This window comes from Garra rufa, chromosome 21 (genome assembly GCF_049309525.1).
Source record: "Garra rufa chromosome 21, GarRuf1.0, whole genome shotgun sequence".
Lineage (NCBI taxonomy): Eukaryota > Metazoa > Chordata > Actinopteri > Cypriniformes > Cyprinidae > Garra > Garra rufa.
The window spans coordinates 31,248,923-31,270,489 of NC_133381.1; the positions used below are offsets into that span (position 1 = coordinate 31,248,923).

General features: G+C 40.5%; 1 protein-coding gene and 1 long non-coding RNA gene across 2 annotated transcripts in view; one reads left to right on the forward strand and one right to left on the reverse strand.

Moving 5' to 3' along the window:
* The window catches only part of LOC141295389 (60 kDa lysophospholipase-like), a 30,773-nt gene that overhangs the window by 1,185 nt on the left and 8,021 nt on the right, over nucleotides 1-21,567 (forward strand). Inside the window, exons 2-7 of the mRNA XM_073826596.1 lie at nucleotides 7,656-7,785; nucleotides 15,278-15,389; nucleotides 16,287-16,412; nucleotides 18,768-18,851; nucleotides 19,319-19,479; nucleotides 19,562-19,646. Of these exons, the coding sequence (XP_073682697.1) occupies nucleotides 7,656-7,785; nucleotides 15,278-15,389; nucleotides 16,287-16,412; nucleotides 18,768-18,851; nucleotides 19,319-19,479; nucleotides 19,562-19,646 (698 nt within the window). The remainder of the gene's footprint in view (nucleotides 1-7,655; nucleotides 7,786-15,277; nucleotides 15,390-16,286; nucleotides 16,413-18,767; nucleotides 18,852-19,318; nucleotides 19,480-19,561; nucleotides 19,647-21,567) is intronic.
* On the reverse strand, nucleotides 4,246-6,471 carry LOC141295474 (uncharacterized). Its single transcript, XR_012341075.1, has 3 exons — nucleotides 6,325-6,471; nucleotides 5,616-5,710; nucleotides 4,246-4,510 (listed from the first exon to the last, which is right to left on the reverse strand). It is a non-coding gene; the product is annotated as an uncharacterized lncRNA (long non-coding RNA).

The window sequence follows — 21,567 nt, forward strand, 5'->3', positions numbered from 1 at the left end:
TACAACACAATTAACTATACAAACTTGTGTAACCAACTATTCCTACACTGCATGTACTTCTGCGTAAAAGGCTGCGCGACGTGCGCGTTGCAGTTAAATACACAGACGCGCACGGGCATGGATATCTGCGTACATAGTTAAACTGCGTTGCTTTTAGAAGCGTCAATTCAGTTGTTGCATATAGTTTAATGTCTTTATTTCGGGATTATCAAAGTAAATTATAACTCAAATTTGAGATTTTACTGGGGCACAGCAAATTTTCAATGGGGCACTTCCCCTAGTAAAAAGGGTCTAGCAAACGCACCTGCCCTGAAGCAAACCCGGCGGCTTCATAGCTGCATCCATGTTAGCACGTCTCGTTTGATGTGGTAATTTCACAGTAGGCATACACACAGGTTCGAAGACTCGTTCTCGCCCCCTACAGTGCAATTCGGCTAGGTATACATCCGCGCTAAAATATCAAGGTAAAAGTCATCATAGCTTGCATAGTATAGACCCAGCTCCCAACCCAACTTTGAGAATAGATTAACGGTGATATTTTTTTTTATCGGCCGATAAGAGTCTTACGTTAATATATATATATATATAAGCAGCACAACTGTTTCCAACATTGATAATAAATCAGCATATTAAAATTATTTCTCAAGAATCATTTGACACTGAAGACTGGAGGATTTATGAAAATTCAGCTTTGCATCACAGGAATAAATTATATTTGAAAGTATATTAAGATTTACTTATAATTTTGGTTGGAGATGCATGTATGCACATTTTCCACTCACTGAGTTTCATTAAGGACATTTTAATGAACACGTGGTTTTATAAATCTGAAAACATACACTTTTAAGGTAAAACACTGGTTGCGACAAAGCGATCGTTGTAAATCATTTGAACTTCTGTCTTCTGCTGGCAAACCATTTGTTTGTTTATTTAACAGTTCTGAGAACACCAGTGCCAGAAACAAAAACATATCAGCCAATACTGAACACAAGAACACCACAGCCTTCTACAATTATAAGCCTACTATACAGCTAATAAATTCTTCGCATGAACTATAACGCGATATCAGGTAGCTCACTTGAATCTTTATCTTTATAATGAATCTTATCTGGGTCCAAAGAACTCCGATATACTTTCAGTCAGTCAGTGTGAGTTACTATTTGAAGCAATTTTATAATACATATTAGATTATATTCTTTAGAAATGTATTGTCATTGTATACATTGAGTACAGAGTCAATGAAATATAGTTTACATCCAGCCATAAGTGGAAATGGCTAATATTAAAGACAGGGTAGGTGAAAGGTAAAGTGGTGCTTTACACCACTGCATCCGACGCTTTGCATTGCACTTTGGGATGTATGGCTTGGATGCAGCTGCTCGGCCATGGAAACCCATTCCATGAAGCTCTCTGCGCACTGTTCTTGAGCTAATCTGAAGGCCACATGAAGTTTGGAGATCTGTAGTTATTGACTTTGCAGAAAGTTGGCGACCTCTTCGCACTATGCGCCTCAGCATCTGCTGACCCTGCTCAGTCAGTTTACGTGGCCTACCACTTCGTGGCTGAGTTGCTGTCGTTCCCAAATGCTTCCACGTTCTTATAATAGAGCTGACAGTTGACTGTGGAATATTTAGGAGCGAGGAAATTTCACGACTGGAATTGTTGCACAGGTGCCATCCTATCACAGTTCTACGCTGGAATTCACTGAGCTCCTGAGAGTGACCCATTCTTTCACAAATGTTTGTAAAAACAGTCTGCATGCCTAGGTGCTTGATTTTATACACCTGTGGCCATGGAAGTGATTGGAACACCTGATTCCGATTATTTGGATGGATGAGCGAATACTTTTGGCAATATAGTGTATATACTTCTTGGCAAATCTAATGGGCTATATGTTGGCAAATCTAACGGGCAGTCTTTGGTCTCATTAATCTATTATTTGTTCCAGAGCAAATATTTAGCAAAAATCTCATCATGTTTATGTAAATTCAGTGCTGTAGATCAGAGCGCTGCCTTTGTAATTTTGACTGAATTGCCTAGCAACTTTTTTGATGGCTGTTGTTGTTGTTTATTAAATAATATTATTAAATAAATTATATTTTATAAATAATAGTGGTATTTAATACTTTATTTAATATAAATAATAGCAGTATTTAATAATAGTGTTTAGTATTGAGACTCGTTTGTTAATGATTGTGATTTTAGTTGCATTGTTCCTCCATTAAATGATGAGTCAGCAGTAAAGACTTTTACATTGAAAAAAATTAATTCAGTCATAAGCGGAAGTTATTTTTAGTTTCAACATCATCTTTCATCTAGTTCTAAAGTGATGTTTAAGAATTAGTAATGGAGGCTTGGGCTCAGCTGTTAAACTGTCAACTAGTAAAGTAGCAGATAATAAAGTAGTTCTGCACAAAAGAGGGTTTTTAAAGACACTCCGTTGTTATTTTGTTTATTTTTTTACACACTTGTATCGTCAAACAGTTGTGTAAATGCAATATCACACGTTTACTCGTGTGATATTGCTCATATACATACTAATTGCCAAGTAAGGTTAAAAAATGACAGTAAAGTGTAAGTGACTTTTCTCTAATTCATGAATGAAAATGACTAATGAATGAAAGCAATGAACACCACTACTGTCTTTGTTTTTGTGTATGTGTGTCAGTAGGTGGAGATATCAGCACTCCTGTGTTAAAATTGTAACAAAAAATATCTCTGTCATTTTGAATATAATAACTTGGTATCATCCTTAGACAGTACAGTTATAGGCAAGAAGGGTGAAGTAAAAAAGAGCAGCCCAATCCCAATTCTATTTTCTACCCCTTCGCCTACCCCTCGCCCCTTCCCCTTCCCCTTGTCCCTTGAAACAAAGTGTAAAGGGGAAGGGCTAAAATATTTCCCCTAAGAAATGGGACACCACTACAACACTGTTATACGTCATCATAGGTTGTCGCTAGTTCCTAATGTTACGTCAGAGGACATGTGCAGATGTTTATCACTCATTCCAAGATGTCAAAATGTTGTCATGTTTCAAAAAGTACAAATGTACGGTGTACGCACCGTTCATTCACATGTGGCCGTAAGCAAAACAAACAACGCATTATCACATGCGCGGCAAATTGCTAATCAGTGTAGTGGTGCCTGGAGAAGTATATATGCTTCATTTGTGAATTTCGTTTTCAACTTTCTATTTGAACGCTTTCGTTTTCTGGATCCTTGGACTAAAATGTTTACAGGGGTTCACTGGTTTAAGAAATTTCTGATCGTAAAAATCAGCTTCTTTTTATTTGTAAGGTATCGTTTTTATTATTATGTACTGATTTAAATTACTGGTGCGGTAGACGTAGCGGGCGCAAGTGCATTAGGCGCAATCATCAAATACATTTCAAAGCAAGCTGGCTCCACGGTCCTGACTGCATCATCACTGCCTTTATTGGGTGTTTTTAGCGAATATTTACATTTATTCACATAACTGGATGTGGTGGACTGCCATGATTTTGGCGAATGCAGGACACTACTGAATAATGCGCATCAGAGGGGATTTAAAAAGTGGAAGTGTGTATACACCGTATACCTGCGTACACCCTCCACAACACCACCGTTGCAAATTGCCGTGCCACTGGTCTTTCATGTTTCTAACATGCAGTCAAGTGTATATGACATAAAAATATATTTTGTAATATCGTGCAATCAGTGCTATCTGCTAGCAAACTTTAGCGATTTTTTTGCAAACGTTTATTTACAAAACAACACCATAAACACAAACACAAGATTGAAGGTAATATACATATAATGAAACATTGTCATCAAAATCCTTATTAAAGGCAAAAATTACTTATACCCATACAGAAATGTAATATATGTGCTTATATGAAATACCCATGTATTAAATACATGTCTTGTATATGCCATATCCATATATGATTCCTATTAGAAAATGGAACAATTTCATATATTGACATATAAGTCTACCCCATACAAAAATATATGTTTATGTATGTATAATACATGTATTGCCATATATGGAATGTATATAATTATTTTATATATGTGAGATATATGCATTTTTTTATTATGTTATATACAAATTAGACATATATGAAACCATATATTTCATGCATATTTAATATTTTAATATGTGATCTTTGATCTTTAAATACAGGACACATGTGAGACAACTACACTACAAAGTTGTAGTGCATTGCACATTTCACAACTTAAGCTTTAAATGTTAAATGGTACAGTAAGCTACACAAAGAAACATCTTTATTTAAACAAAAATTATTTAAATAGGAAAAAAAATGTTACTGACATGCACAATCAAACAGAAAAAAGAAACAATTACATATATAACTGATCAAAACACTGAACAGGCATAAGAAACAAAACATCAATTGTAGTGGTCCAGCTAAAGGTCTACAGGTCTATATTCCCACAGCTTGGTTAGTTTTTGGTTTATTGCCATCCCCAGAAGGCCCCAGGTGAAGAAATGTCTGGATTCCAGCATCTGTATATATAAAAAAGATAAAAGTTAGATTTTGATAAGATAATTACAATAAATTACTTATATACTTAAGACTTGCAATCCAACATTGTACCAAAGTGATAAACTACTATAAGATGACAAATATACTGAATATTAAACAGTTGATAAAGTTAAAGATTCTTTTAAAACTGCAGAATACTAATTATGTATATATGTTTGTAAGTTGTAATTGTAAAATATTCCCAGATACCACAAGGACATGGCAGAACAACAGAGCACAGCCTGCATGCCCATTCAAATAATATGTCTCTATATACATGAAGAACTAAAATATAGTAACCCAAATGCTCAATGACAGAGTTCACAGCTAAGGTTACAATTTAATTTGCTATTTAGCATCAATTAAATAAGGTGTTGACATTCATAATACCTAATATGTGCATCGTTTTGGCCTGGAGAAAACAGGGGTGGAAATATTACATGGATTTTTGAAAGACAATTTTGATTAAATCCCCTAAAATAAGGTCCACCGTTCACACAAACTCATAATCCTTTCACATTTTATTCTATGACATAAAAAAACACCAGTTAAACCCCACGTTTGATTCGTATTTTAATTTTTAAACTCTTATGTTTCTTAAAAAAGATGGTTGCTAACATGCTGCTAAATGGGATTACAGGGCCTGTCGGAGGCATTAAATGTCATCACGCCAAACAGTTTATCAATTTACTGTGTTTTGCATTGTAGTGTAATTTATAGTGCAATTAATTGTAGAATAATCAATTAATAGTTTCCCGCACCACATTTACTGCCTTTGTCACAGTGAAAGTGAAACTTTAATAATCTATAGTGCTTAAAGCCACGTTTAAGATAAATGTTTACGGCCATATGAAGCTGTTAGAAAGCAGATAGATTGAGGATTTTCTAGAAGCAAGGATAAAATAATATTTTGTGTACCCACCCTAACAAAATGATAGCTAAAATGTGGTACTTCATTCACTAAAATAAGTTTAATCTTACCATATCCAGACCTCTACAGTTATTTAATAGATTAAATGCACTAGAATTTTATAAAATAGTACACAGAGACATATTTTGTTGATTTGATTTGTCTACATATTTAACCTTTTCTGTGTACGCTCCATCATTCACATCACTGCCATCCACATCTGCAGGTTCAGCCTCGATTTCTGTTTTCTGAGAATTTCGGGACTCATTACCTATTCATGTGACACAAACGAGAAAAGCACAATTATCAGCAAAGATATGAACAAAATTTACTACGATAAATTAACCATATTTTTAAAACCCCATAAATCACATCCTTTAGTGTACTGTTACCTTTATGCAATATGCACAACATACATGTTCTTATGCACCCTTGGTGCAATATAACCAAGTACTGTAATTTACTATATGAATTCAAGGTGCTTTTATTTAAATAATTCCATTTTTTGCAGTTTTATAGTTCTAGTCTAGACTACATCTCAGAGATAAACATTATAATTTATTTTTGTCAGACAGCTTTAAATAATTTCCAAATGTGGCATTGCTTATCCAGTGAAAACAATGAGCTCACAGTATCTCCATACAGATTGTTCATTAACCTACCAAGTAACGTTAGCTAAAATTAACTTTAATGCAAGCAAATTGCAAAACACATGCAGCTGTAATCATAACATCATATATAAAACAATGCAAGGGAATATTTTAAAAAACTTATCTGCTCTATATAGAGACAGAGGCTCTTGCAGACCAAAACAATCATATAACACTTAGTTTCTATGAAATATTAGCGTAGGAATAAAGCGTTGAGTAAATTAGCATAAATTACCTGCACCGCTGCCACATTCAAAGGCGTTTTATCGTTTCCTCTCAGTGATGTCGGTCTGTCTTCGTGCCCGTCTATAAAATCATTGTTGTTTATTATGTGAATGTATTGGCACATTTGTTATCCTTCCACTTGCTAAGAAAAACATCTTACCGCAGATGACTTCATTGCCCAGCCATTGCTCAGACTCTGCCGTTAGCGCGGGTGAGTTTGAATTTTGGCGCATGCGCAGTAGCGGTATTCTGACATACGCACTCAATCGCTCATGTATTTTAATGAAATGCGTTTTAGTTCATTGATGATGACAGCACATATGGACAAACAGTTACATGAAGTGTTTTCCCCCTCAATAACTCCATAATACATTCGTTTTAATACAAGTAACTAGTACATTGGTATTTTTTGAACAGGTTATATATTCATCTGTATTTTTTCCCCAGAAAACTGAATTGAAACAATAAAGTTAAGCAAAAAAATATTTTGTTATGTGATTTACAATAAGCAGTATCTTTTAGGCATAAATGGTTAATAAACTTGCATAAATTCAATATATACATTGGTACTTTTGATATATATTGTTAACATATATGGTCTTATCATATAATACAATATACAATTTTAATATATATTGTAAACATATATGGTCATAACATGCAATACCATATAAAAGTTGACCATATATATACTTTCAATATATGTTTATATACAAATTGTACTATGGGAAATTCATATATGTTATAAACATATATCTACATATATCCAGAAGATGTATATATGTGATAATAATATATTGCCCTATATTTAACATATATGAGAGTAGCACTTCTGATATAGGGACATATATGTCATATATTACATTTCGGTATGGGTATTTACGAGTCTGCTTGCTCGAGTGAGCAGCCATGTTGGAAATTTCTCTTAGCCCTTTGTTTGAAGTGAGGTCCTGAAAAATCTTCGTTTGGAGGGCTACCTGGCCCTTCCCCTTACCCCTACCCCTCCAACCAAAAGAGAAATGAGACACCCCTACCCCTTCACGTGAACGCGTCAAACGGAGGGGTAGGTCTAAGTGTAGGGGTAAGGGGTAGAATTGGGATTGAGCCTTAGTGACAACATCAGCAATTATCTGCCCTTTTGTTGTAAGGGCTGTAACTTGTAATAGTAGTTGTAAACAATCACAGGTATTTTCACCCACTAGTGAAACATCAGTGCTCATGGAAGGCCTCTCAGCCAATCAGATTCAAGGACCAGAACTAATTATTGTGTTACAGATATATATCTATATAAAAGATTTGTAAAATGCAACTGTCTTACATCCTTTTCCTCTTTATTTGCAGTTCTGTGTCCAGAACCTAATGCTCTTGTCAAAACTCTGCGCAAACTCCCCATTCTGCATGATAAGCAGTATGCAAAAAAGACAAAGCTGTATGAATGTTATAAGCCGGAGGAGAAAACACTGGTCCTGCCGTAAGTTTCCACACAAACACGTAATCAGGTTTGTTATTTAAAAGAGGTGGTTCTCAACTGATTTTGCAGAACTCAGATTTAGTAGCAAAATCATTTTATTATACAATAAATGTCATTAAAGTCAAACATGAAATGTATTATTCCCACCATGAACTGTATAGGCCAAACAATATGCAAAATTACTAAGGACTGACTGATAAGCAGTGTTGGGAGTAACGCATTACAAAAGTAATATGTTACAGTAGTTTATTACTTTTTGCTGTAACGTGGTAATATAACGCATTACTAATACAATTTGGGTAATAATATTACTCGTTACAATCTCAGTAACGCAAGTTACATCAACATATTTTAACTCAACATTAATTTGTGAATTAAAAGTCCACAAGTAAAATATTTTGTCTTCCTGTTACTGGAATTCGATGGTTGAGATGACTGCAGAGACGGATTCTACATTTATGAGATGGACGCACTCCCGTTATGGAGAAACAGCACGAGTAACTCCTAGAAACATCTAGACTGGTGCCAGTAACACTAAACTAATGATGAGAGCTGCGGAGTCGGAGAAGAGAAAAAATGACGGACGAGCGCATAAGCAACAAAAATTAAGCTAAAAATGACTAAATCTGTTTTTATTAAATCATAGTCCGCATATAAAATGGATGAATACGCGAAATATATCTGATTTTCAAAACGAAAAGACTGAGTGACATATGCTGCTGAGTTTGGTTCACTTTTGTGTGGAGTGGCGCTCTACGAAAGTTCACGGAAAGGAAACCAAGATGACAGAAATAAAAGTAAACACACTGCAGTTATAAATGATCTGTATGACCAAAAATGACGGAGTTATCCGCTATTCGATTGGCGCCTCACGCACACACAGCGTTGCAAAAGTTGAGTCTGTTAATTATAAGAATAAAATACAGTCACTGGTCAAATGAAATAGTGCGTACTGCATAGTATCCGTGCCGTCAGCCTGAGCTCGAGCCAAACATATTTGCTCATGTGAGGAGGATGTTTTATAAGCGCGTTAAGTACAAATCCTGGTTTACATAATAGTTTAGCATTCAAATACATCACGAATATGGACACATTTAATTGGATTGATGCAGAATGAGAGAGGTAGGCTGCACGAGAACAACACCGTTTGTTTTTAGTTTCGCTTTTACCCTCATTCGTTTTGGCTTGTTTAGCAACTTGTATTCTTCATTCTTGTTTTGTTCTGAAAACCATTTAAAATAGCCTATAGGCTATTCATTGTGTTTAATGATTGTACATTATAACACTTCGCTTTATTTACCGGTGTTATTTCTGAAAGTATTAATGAGTTTTGTGCTTATCTGTGTTTAACCTAAACTACAACGTAACATTAATAGACATACCGGTAGGCCTACCTAAATATGTTTTTATATTTTTATGCTAGCTATCCTAAACTTAATGTATAATGAGCAGCTATAAACTTTTTTTGGCATTTAATAATCTGTGGATATTTTGATGAAAGTAACTCAACAGTAACTTAAAAGTAGTGTAACGCATTACAATTTAGAGACAGTAATATTGTAATATAACTAATTACTATTAAAAGACAGTAACTAGTAATATATAATGTATTACGTTTTGGAAGTAACTTGCACAACACTGCTGATAAGGCAGTAAATAAATAACTGGCTGGCTGTAACACACCTGTCATTCTGTCAGTTTCTCCCTTATGTGCCCTTTTTTGGAGTTCTTGTCTCATTAAGTGTCATCACCTTCACCTGTCTGTGTTAATCACTGTCCTTTATAAGTTGGACTCAGTTCATTGTCTGGTTGTCCGGTATTAATGTTAACTTTGATTGTAAGTGTGTTCCTGCTTCCTTGCCTGCGGATTACCTGTGGATTCTTATTAAAGACTTTCTATTTGCTTCGTCGTTGCATTTTGCTTCATTTACATACGATCGTGACAGAATACCGGACCAAAACAGAAAACTTTAGTGGCATGTTTCCCTGCGTTTATTTTTTTGTTTTCTATCAGTGTTTTATTTTTTGTTTGTTTTCTCCGCTATGGATCACCCGTCTGTCCTAATCCTCCTCCTGGAGCAGGGGACTCGCTCTCTTGAGGACCACACAAAAGACTTTGTGTTCCTTGCCCCCAAGACTCACAACCCGGACAGCTACATTTGCACTTTCTATCGTGCTGGACTGAACACCGCCACCAAAGCATAACTGTCCGGAGATGGTCCTCGGGAGACCGTCGCTGATTATATTGAGTGGGTGCTGGTGTCCAGCAGATCTTCATTGACCGCAGAGCACAACACCCCACTCCAGACCCAGAGCCCAGCCAACCCTCACCCCGGCATGCGAAACCAGCAACCAACGTGATCGATGAGCCATCGCAAAATAGAGCGACAGAGCGAATGATCGCCACGGAGCTTGAGGCCGTCATGTCCGACCAGGTGCAAGAGCCGGCTACAGCGCCCACGACGGTGGAGTTCTTTGTGGAACAAGAGGGGGCTATGGAAGGCCCCAGCCACCGCTGAGGGTGAGCAAAATCTGGATCTGGGACACTTAAAAATGGAACTACTGCCTGCCTGAATCTATCTGTCTGCCCTGAATGCCATTTGGAACAAGATTTGTTTGATTTCATTGAGGATATATATGCAGACATGCCCTCTCTTCTTCCACCATCCTCTGAACTACCTGTCTGCCTTGAACTGTCTACTTGCCTGAATTTCACTCCCACTATTATCTCCATCCAACAACCCTGCTGCTTCAGCCATGTCATCGCTGTCCCCTGACAACCCCTCTGCTCACCCTCAGCCTACCATCTGTTTGGTAGGCTCGCCGTGGGTCTGCCAGTCTCCATCGGCGTCATGGCTGGAGGATCCCTCGTCTTCGCCCCCAGCCTCAGAGTCCTGGACTCTGCCTCGGCCCTCCGACCCTGCGGCTCCACCCCTGCTCTCAGCTCCCTCATCTCCACCATCACCTGTCGGCCCACCAGCTCCACGGGCTCCCTCGTCCCTCGACCTGAGTCTCACCTGGCTCCTCCTGCTTCGGATCCCTCCTGTCTTCTCCTTGGCTCCTCCCTCCGTCGGCTCCACCATGGGTCACCATCATGGCTGCGGCCTGAGTCTCACCTGGCTCCTCCTGCTTCGGATCCCTCCTGTCTTATCCTTGGCTCCTCCCTCCGCCGGCTCCACCATGGGTCACCATCATGGCTGCGGTCTGAGTCTCACCTGGCTCCTCCTGCTTTGGATCCCTCCTGTGTTCTCCTGCGGCCTGTGTCTCACCTGGCTCTTCCTGTCATGATCTGGGCTGTGGGGCTTCCCTCAGCCACCTGAGGTCGCTGTTTTCCCTTCCCTGCACTGCACTTCCCTAAGTATTCACTCCTGTCTTGTCATTAGCACTGATTACACTCACACCTGCTCACAATTATCTGGTCTATAAGAACTCTCATTTCCCACTACTCATTCTGGCTGCATTGTCTTCCGTATGGTTTGTTTCCTGTCTCTGTTTTCTAGTTTTATGTGAATCCTGCTCCTGCCCAGATCCAGTCGTGTGTGCCGTGTTGGCCTTTTGGTTTTGTTTTGTTCTGTTTATTTGTGTTTATTGTTATTAAATATACTCCCTGCCTTTGGACCCTTTATCTTTACGTGACAGAATGCAGCCAGCACAAATGGGTCCAGCGGGGAGGATTTTTTTTGAGGCGACAGTCCCTCGCTTGGGGGCGGCGACCACTCGCTATGCTCCCAATATGGAGGGGATGTCTTTCGAGGCGGCGTCGGCCGCACGTTTTGAGTTTATCTACGCCTGCCTGGCTGAGATGGACGCTCTTAGCGCCAAGACTGCACGAATGCGTCCCTGCTTTGAGGTGGGTGCGGAGAGGCTCTTCCGCGGGGAGATGGCGGTGTCCGTTGTCTCCGTTCCTGACGCGCAGGTGACCACGCCCTCTGTTCCTGACGCGGCGGTGTCCGCTATCTCCGTGCCTGAGGCGGCGGTGTCCGCTATCTCCGTGCCTGACGCGGCGGTGACCTCGATCTCCGCTCCCGACACGGCGGTGACCGCGCTCTCTGTTCCGGACGCGGCGGTGACCGCTCTCCCTGTTCCGGACGCGGCGGTGACCGCTCTCTCTGTTCCGGACGCGGCGGTGACCGCTCTCTCTGTTCCTGATGCGGCGACCGCTCTCTCTGTTCCGGACGCAGCGGTGACCGCTCTCTCTGTTCCTGACGCGGCGGTGACCGCTCTCTCTGTTCCGGACGCGGCGGTGACCGCTCTCTCTGTTTCGGACGCGGCGGTGACCGCTCTCTCTGTTCCTGACGCGGCGATGACCGCGCTCTCTGTTCCTGATGCGGCGGTGACCGCGTTCTCTGTTCCGGAAGCGGCGGTGACCGCTATCTCTGTTCCGGACGCAGCGGTGACCACTCTCTCTGTTCCTGACGCGGCGGTGACCGCGCTCTCTGTTCCTGACGCGGCGGTGACCGCGCTCTCTGTTCCGGACGCGGCGGTGACCGCGCTCTCTGTTCCGGACGCGGCGGTGACCGCTCTCTCTGTTCCTGACGCGGCGGTGACCGCGCTCCCTGTTCCGGACGCGGCGGTGACCGCGCTCCCTGTTCCGGACGCGGCGGTGACCGCGCTCTCTGTTCCTGACGCGGCGGTGACCGCTTTCTCTGTTCCGGACGCGGCGGTGACCGCGCCCTCTGTTCCTGACGCGGCGGTGACCGCGCTCTCTGTTCCAGACGCGCCGGTGACCGCGCTCTCTGTTCCTGACGCGGCGGTGACCGCTCTCTCTGTTCCGGACGCGGCGGTGAACTCTCTCTCTGTTCCTGACGCGGCGGTGACCGTTCTCTCTGTTCCTGATGTGGCGGTGACCGCGCTCTCTGTTCCTGACGCGGCGGTGACCGCGCTCTCTGTTCCGGACGCGGCGGTGACCACGCTCTCTGTTCCGGACGCGGCGGTGACCGCTCTCTCTGTTCCTGACGCGGCGGTGACCGCGCTCTCTGTTCCGAATGCGGCGGTGACCGCGCTCTCTGTTCCTGACGCGGCGGTGACCGCGCTCTCTGTTCCGGACGCGGCGGTGACCGCGCTCTCTGTTCCTGACGCGGCGGTGACCGCTCTCTCTGTTCTGGACGCGCCGGTGACCGCTCTCTCTGTTCCTGACGCGGCGGTGACCGTTCTCTCTGTTCCTGACGCGGCGGTGACCGCGCTCTCTGTTCCTGACGCGGCGGTGACCGCGCTCTCTGTTCCGGACGCGCCGGTGACCGCGCTCTCTGTTCCTGTTCCCCTGGCTGCAGGGCCAACTCGCATTCCTCTGGCTGCGGGGCCTGCGGACATTCCACTGGCGGCCAGGCCAGCTCACGTTCCACTGGCGGCGAGGTCAGCTCACGTTCCTCTGGCGGCAGTGTCCACTCACGTTCCTCCGCTGCACGGGCCTGGCCCGCCATCCCTCCCCCTGATGCACCTTCCACCGTTCCTCCTCCCTCCAGATTTTTTTGTTTCGTTTTGGGAACGTATGGAAGCCGTTCCCTTGAGAGGGGGTACTGTCATGATCTGGGCTGTGGGGCTTCCCTCAGCCACCTGAGGTCGCTGTTTTCCCTTCCCTGCACTGCACTTCCCTAAGTATTCACTCCTGTCTTGTCATTAGCACTGATTACACTCACACCTGCTCACAATTATCTGGTCTATAAGAACTCTCATTTCCCACTACTCATTCTGGCTGCATTGTCTTCCGTATGGTTTGTTTCCTGTCTCTGTTTTCTAGTTTTATGTGAATCCTGCTCCTGCCCAGATCCAATCGTGTGTGCCGTGTTGGCCTTTTGGTTTTGTTTTGTTCTGTTTATTTGTGTTTATTGTTATTAAATATACTCCCTGCATTTGGACCCAGATCTCCTCCTTCTCCAACGTGACACTTCCTGCTCCGGATCCCTCCTGTCTCCTCCTTGGCTCCTTCCTCCGTCATCACCACCCTGGACTGTTGATTGTCCTCCTCCCAGGAGTCCGTCCTCTGCTGAAACCTCCTCCCACATAGACTTTGTGTTGTGCCACCATTATCTGCCTCTATGTCTCCTTCCTTCATGTCTTTAATCAGTCTATCGTGACACTGGCTGAAAGTGCATAAATGAATAAAGAGCAACAAATGTGCAAGGGACCAGACTTAAAACACTGTAGAAAAACTATTTCTATTAGTATCAGCAACACCCTATAGTTAGAGCTTTGAACACACAACCTTTGATGTCAAGAACAAAATGTATGAAAGCACCTTTTCCGCCTTTGTAAAAGTTGATACATAGGTTTATTTATTTCAGTGTCTGCCTTATATCTGTTTGGGAAACCTGTTTGAACACAGTCATTATTTTTGCAGTTGTACTGTATGTGGTGCTAGTGGCACAGACATTACTCACTTCACCTTGTTAAACACACTAAGATATATATATATATATATTTAACATTTAATTTTAATTTGTTGTGATTTACATTGTATTATAAACAAATGTGAATAAACTTTGAACAATAGTTTATAACTATTTATTTCTACTAAATTTATATCTGTTTATAATATAACACAATGAATAAGTAATTTATACAACTTCAGATGTAAAAAAATATTATATTAAGAAATTAATCAATTCAAATCAGTAAATGCTTTAAATATATTGCTTATTGTTAGCTTGTGATACGTAAAGTATGTTTTACTATCTAGCAACATTGATAGTTAAGCACATTGTTTTTATGGCACTCTTTCATGATCACAAACATATGTTTTGGCCTGCTTATCTGAGGGGAAGCTAATTTGATCCGTTGGGCCTCGTATTCATCATAAAGGAGATAGAGGTGTGTGTGCATGTTGGGTTGCTTTGTCCCCTGCTGTTCTATTGATTCACAGAACAAGGCCTGAGCTGCACCCTCTTCCAAGTCTTTATTCGCTGGAAAGATGCCGTGAGGGTTAGGAGGGATTTCCTCTTAAAAACAGAGAGATTGAAACAATCTTTTCAACAAGAGGAGCCATATGACACTGTTAGCTCATCTGTGCACCTTACAAGGGTGGCTCAATATAACAGCACTATAGGGCCACTTGAATATTAATTAAGACATGGAGGTCAGGCAAATCTGCCCACTTTCTGTGCTTAAATGGGGAAATTCCCCCAGCGCTCCCCTCTTCATTACAATAATCCCCTCTAACATGATGCATACCAAGCAAACTGAATTCGGCATCTTCACAGCATTTGCTCATTCCACCTCCTCCTCTACGCTCTTAAAAATAAAGATGCTTTAAACTAAAAAGGTTCTTCTATGGCATCGTGTAGCACCTTAATTTTTAGGAGTGTATAAGGACCATATTCAAACTTCAGGTGACGCTCTGCTTTTTTTTTAAGAAAACATGAAGCTAACTAACTCTAACTCACTGTCTACAAATACTCTGTCCCTTTCTGTTGTGTTGTCATTGTATCAAATGTCAAATGTGTGTGGACTTCATTCGGGTCTCATTTTATAATTTTCTTTCTTTTGCTCACCCCAGAAAATCTAAACTGGATAACAGGGTTGTGTATACATTTTTAGAGTACTCTCCCCTGCTTGACTCCAGCAATATGACCTCAAATGACTGGTCTACTATTGGAAAAGACATTGAGGTACCTTTTTAATTATCTCTATGCACAATCCTTTTTTTTTTCCTTTTTTTTTTTTTTTTTTTTACCTTAGACACAGCTTTAGGCAAATACTGATAGAACATGTATGTTGATGAGGTGTTTGTTCAGTGCAAGCCTTTTTTTTTTTTTACCTGGGCAGTGTCATTTTGGCTATCTGAAAAAAATCACAAAATTTCCTGTGATGTAGATGTAGTAATTTACTCAGTAAATTGCTAATTTAGGCAATTAGGCAATCTTTGTTTTTCCTTCCATCTGAAGGTGCAAATCTAAATGTTAAGAAAATCGCCTTTAAAGTTGTCAAAATGAAGTTCTAAGCAATTCATATTACTAATCAAAAATTAAGTTTGAATATATTTACGGCAGGACAAAATATCTTGATGGAACATGATCTTTACTTAATATCCTAATGATTTTTGCCATCAAAGAAAAATCAATAACTTTGACCCATACAATGTATTTTTGGCTATTGCTACAAATATTTCTGTGCTACTTAAGACCGGTTTTGTGGTCCAGGGTCACAAATACATTTATGTGCTTGATAAAAATACCCTGCAATTGTACTTTTGGTATACTAAACTGCTATATTTAAAGTCTGGTAAATTGAAACAACTCATTTTGTGCTCAGTGCACTTTCATTGTGCGGAAGTAGTGCTGAGTGCCAACTAAAGATATACTTAAGTATATTTGATTGTGCTGAAGTAAAACATCTTGCATTTAAAGACTGATATTATACAGAGATTATACATATTAATAAGGATATTAAAACACATTTTAGGCAATATACATTTTGCAATAAAGAAATACACCAAATAAAATTTAGACTAAGGAAACAAACCATCAGTTAGTGCTAAGAAATTCAAACTTTTTTCTTGTTCACAGAAATACTATGAGGAATATGATGGTTTTGTCATCCTGCACGGCACAGACACAATGGCTTACACCGCCTCTGCCTTATCCTTCATGTGTGAGAACCTGAGAAAGCCTGTCATCCTCACCGGATCACAGGTAACATGTTTTAAAAGCACAGTTCACCCCAAAATGAGTTTTAATAATCATGCAGTTAAAATAGTTTTAAATTTTCATCATTTAACTAACCATCTTGTACAGGTCCTTTTCACAAAATTAGCATATTGTGATAAAGTTCATTATTTTCTGTAATGTACTGATAAACATTAGACTTTCATATATTTTAGATTCATTACACACAACTGAAGTAGTTCAAGCCTTTTATTGTTTTAATATTGATGATTTTGGCATACAGCTCATGAAAACCCAAAATTCCTATCTCAAAAAATTAGCATATTTCATCCGACCAATAAAAGAAAAGTGTTTTTAATACAAAAAAAGTCAACCTTCAAATAATTATGTTCAGTTATGCACTCAATACTTGGTCGGGAATCCTTTTGCAGAAATGACTGCTTCAATGCGGCGTGGAATGGAGGCAATCAGCCTGTGGCACTGCTGAGGTGTTATGGAGGCCCAGGATGCTTCGATAGCGGCCTTAAGCTCATCCAGAGTGTTGGGTCTTGCGTCTCTCAACTTCCTCTTCACAATATCCCACAGATTCTCTATAGGGTTCAGGTCAGGAGAGTTGGCAGGCCAATTGAGCACAGTAATACCATGGTCAGTAAACCATTTACTAGTGGTTTTGGCACTGTGAGCAGGTGCCAGGTCGTGCTGAAAAATGAAATCTTCATCTCCATAAAGCTTTTCAGCAGATGGAAGCATGAACTGCTCCAACATCTCCTGATAGCTAGCTGCATTGACCCTGCCCTTGATAAAACACAGTGGACCAACATCAGCAGTTGACATGGCACCCCAGACCATCACTGACTGTGGGTACTTGACACTGGACTTCAGGAATTTTGGCATTTCCCTCTCCCCAGTCTTCCTCCAGACTCTGGCACCTTGATTTCCGAATGACATGCAAAATTTGCTTTCATCCGAAAAAAGTACTTTGGACCACTGAGCAACAGTCCAGTGCTGCTTCTCTGTAGCCCAGGTCAGGCGCTTCTGCCGCTGTTTCTGGTTCAAAATTGGCTTGACCTGGTGCCTGTACACGGTGGCTCTGGATGTTTCTACTCCAGACTCAGTCCACTGCTTCCGCAGGTCCCCCAAGGTCTGGAATCGGTCCTTCTCCACAATCTTCCTCAGGGTCCGGTCACCTCTTCTCGTTGTGCAGCGTTTTCTGCCACACTTTTTCCTTCCCACAGACTTCCCACTGAGGTGCCTTGATACAGCACTCTGGGAACAGCCTATTCGTTCAGAAATTTTTTTCTGTGTCTTACCCTGTGCTTCCGGCTTTGCTACTGTTCGGACGCTTTTGCTTACTGCTCCGCGCTTTGCTCCCTGCTTTTGAACTTTTCTCAGATTTTTCAAATATTTAACTTCAGCAGATGAGCACAGTGCTCATACAACACATTTTTGATACAAATATCACGAAAAAAGGAGACCTTTTGCCTCCCACTGCCAGCAGTTTTACATTCCGGAGACGGGAAAACACAGCTGCCTACTTTCAACAGACAAGAAAGAAAATGCCTCTTCTGGAATCTAAGTCAAATAATGAGAAAGAACAAAATTGCATATCACAGCTATGCAGATGATACCCAGATTTATCTAGCCTTATCGCCAAATGACTACAGCCCCATTGACTCTCTCTGCCAATGCATTGATGAAATTAACAGTTGGATGTGCCAAAACTTTTTACAGTTAAACAAGGAGAAAACGGAAGTCATTGCATTTGGAAACAAAGATGAAGTTCATGAGGTAAATGCGTACCTTGACACTAGGGGTCAAAAAACAAAAAAACAAGTCAAGAATCTGGGTGTGATTCTGGAGTCAGACCTCAGTTTCAGTAGTCATGTTAAAGCAGTAACTAAATCAGCATACTATCATCTTAAAAACATTGCAAGAATTAGATGTTTTGTTTCCCGTCAAGATTTGGAGAAACTTGTTCATGCCTTTATCACCAGCAGGGTAGACTATTGTAATGGTCTCCTCACTGGCCTTCCCAAGAAGACCATTAGACAGCTGCAGCTCATACAGAACGCTGCTGCCAGGATTCTGACTAGAACCAAAAAATCAGAGCATATCACACCAGTCCTCAGGTCCTTACACTGGCTTCCAGTTATGTTAGGATAGATTTTAAAGTACTTTTACTTGTTTATAAAGCACTCAATGGCCTAGGACCTACATACATTGCAGATATGCTCACTGAATATAAACCTAACAGACAACTCAGATCACTAGGATCGAGTCAGTTAGTAATATCAAGGGTCTAATGTTTATCAGTAAATTACAGAAAATAATGAACTTTATCACAATATGCTAATTTTTTTGAAAAGGACCTGTATATGGCAGGTGCCCATCTTTGAAATGATGAGTGATGGAAGAGACAACCTTTTGGGGGCGCTGTTGATTGCAGGACAGTTTGTCATCCCTGAGGTGAGAGCGGTTTCTGTTCACAATGATGCTTTTATAGCCATTGCAAAAGCAGTTTGTGTAAGATACCATCAAATATTGGTTATAAACTCAATTAAGTGCTCAACACTGTATTCAGTGTTATAAAAACAGAAATAAATCAGAGGTTAAGTGGTTTGGAGAATGGATGGTTAATGAATATTAATCATAAATCTTGAAGTACATATGTAGCTGTTTAAATTGACAAGTCTAGTCTTATTGTTCAAATAGAGTGACGTATACACAGACAGCACAAATGCGTAAACACCTATAAACCACCTGTCAAACAAGTCCGTACAAGTTCAGTCGGCCCATGATAAGGTGTTCCAGTGAAGGCCGACACAACTAAAATGAATAGAAATTGTAGGAAAGAGACATGTAAACTTGCTGAAAACTGTTTGAATTAAGTGAGGGACAGGAAAATAGCCCATTATCTCTTTGTTTCTTCACAGGTTTGCCTTTATTTTCATAATAAGCTGTACAGAGGCAATCGTGTCACCAAAGTGGACTCTGAAAGCTTTAAAGCATTCGCCTCACCAAACCTGCCACCATTAGCCAGTTCTGAAATTGACATCAAGAGTAATTCCAGTTCTTCCAACATTTATAGGCTGTAGTCAGAAATCTGTCTATTAAGCTACGGATGCTTGGAAACAATGGAATAACATACAAACTGCACAACTGCACAACTGACCCAGCACAACTGGCAAATTCACAGTCTTCACTAAAATGAACCACAGTGTGGGTCTCCTGCGACTCTTCCCGGGGATCACTACTGATACAGTAAGTTGGCATGGAAATCTGCCACAATTTTTATTGAACATCTTTCATCTGGAGTGACAAAGCATTTGTAGTAAATTGCAATCTGTTACATGCGATAAGAGTTTAATTCACATGCAGACATGCGATTTGAACACTTCACAGATTTGCTGTTGTGATTTATTCAGTCAGATGCTGTTATTTGGTCTGTGTGTAATGAGACAGAGTTATGGAGCATGTCTAATTCTTTACAAAAAAGCCAGGAGTTGGCATTAGCATTTACGCCACCTCTATTAAGCTCAGCATGGGGGAAGGAGCAGGTATTTACTACCTCAATCTGGCTCTTCGCCATGAACATCAGATTTTATTTTATCTCTTTTTATGATCTTGGTTTTATTGCAGATCCTTCACATACGCTTCTGTTTTTTAATGATGCCTGTTCATGTTCATTTATAGTCCTAAATGTAGTATTCTCATTCATTTGGATTTGGATTGAATGGCAGTGGAAATACAGAAAAAATTGTGTACATTTTGTTGGGTTATATGTACTGGCATTGATGGTTCCATAAAGAACCTTTGACATCCATGCAATGTTTCAAAGTTCCTAATGTGCTTCAAACTTAGAATAAATGGGTTCTTCACTGAAAGGGTGAACCAGAAATGGTTCTTCTGTGACTTTGCTGTGTTTGGAACCTTTATTTCCAAGGTGCAAATGCCACTTCTGGAGTTTAGTGAATGGCCTTAGTAATTTGTAATGAAGTCTAGCCATCAGGTAGCATCAGAAATATTCTTGATTTGATATTAAATCTCAGGGCCTGTGCCTGTGATGACTCTGAAATGTCCTTGGGTGTGCAGGTGTTTGGTTGCAGCTCCAGATGTGCTGTAGTGAGCATGGGATCCACCAGGGCTTTCATTTAATCTTCAGTGTCGTTAATTCTTTTCTCTGTGGGACTATTGGGCCACACACACCCTCAAGTACAACAATGTGGTGGCGTGATGTGCTAGTCATCCCAATGGGACACTTTACAAGAAAGTGTCAAATTAAAACAATAAAAGCGTGTGGTCTCTGTTAATAGATAAATCCTACATAGCTGAGTTGTGTTTCTCCACAAGACCTTAATGTCAGCATGAAATCGAAATTTTGATGGTCAATAAATCATTTTAAAAATCAATAAAAAACACAAGTTCTTGGAAATCCACTCAGTATATTCATTTTGATTTCATTTAGTTTTGAAAAAGTTTATACAATTTTCAACAAGAATAAATTCTAATGACTTCATGAAATTATGGTAACAATAAGGTTTCATTAGTTAAGGAAAGGAAGTGACGTGAGGCCAAGTATGGTGACCCATACTAAGAATCTGTGCTCTGCATTTAACCCATCCAAGTGCACACACACACACACACACACACACACACACACACACACACACACACAGCAGTGGGCAGCCATTGCTGCGGCGCCCGGGGAGCATTTGGTTCGGTGCCTTGCTCAAGGGTCTCACCTCAGTCGTAGTATTGAGGGTGGAGAGGGTGCCGTACATTCACTCCCCCCACCTACAATCCCTGCCGGACCTGAGACTCGAACCCGCAACCTTTGGGTTACAAGTCCGATTCTCTAACCATTAGGCCACGGCTGCCCCTACTACTTTACGTACTAATGTAGAAACTACTTTTACTGCATTTTTAATATTAATTTCATCCATTACTAATGCATTATTAAAATCACAAGTTGTGTTTGTTAACAAACATGGATATATACAAACAAAAATGTAATAAATGTTTTGTTCATAGTTTGTGCATGTTAGTTAATACATTAACTAATGCTAACAAATGACACCTTATTCTAAAGTGTTACAGTGTAGTAGTGTAGTAAAAATTAAAAATTTTCCAAAACCTATATTTCTTACATCTTGAATATAGTAACTGTACACACCTTAGTTAT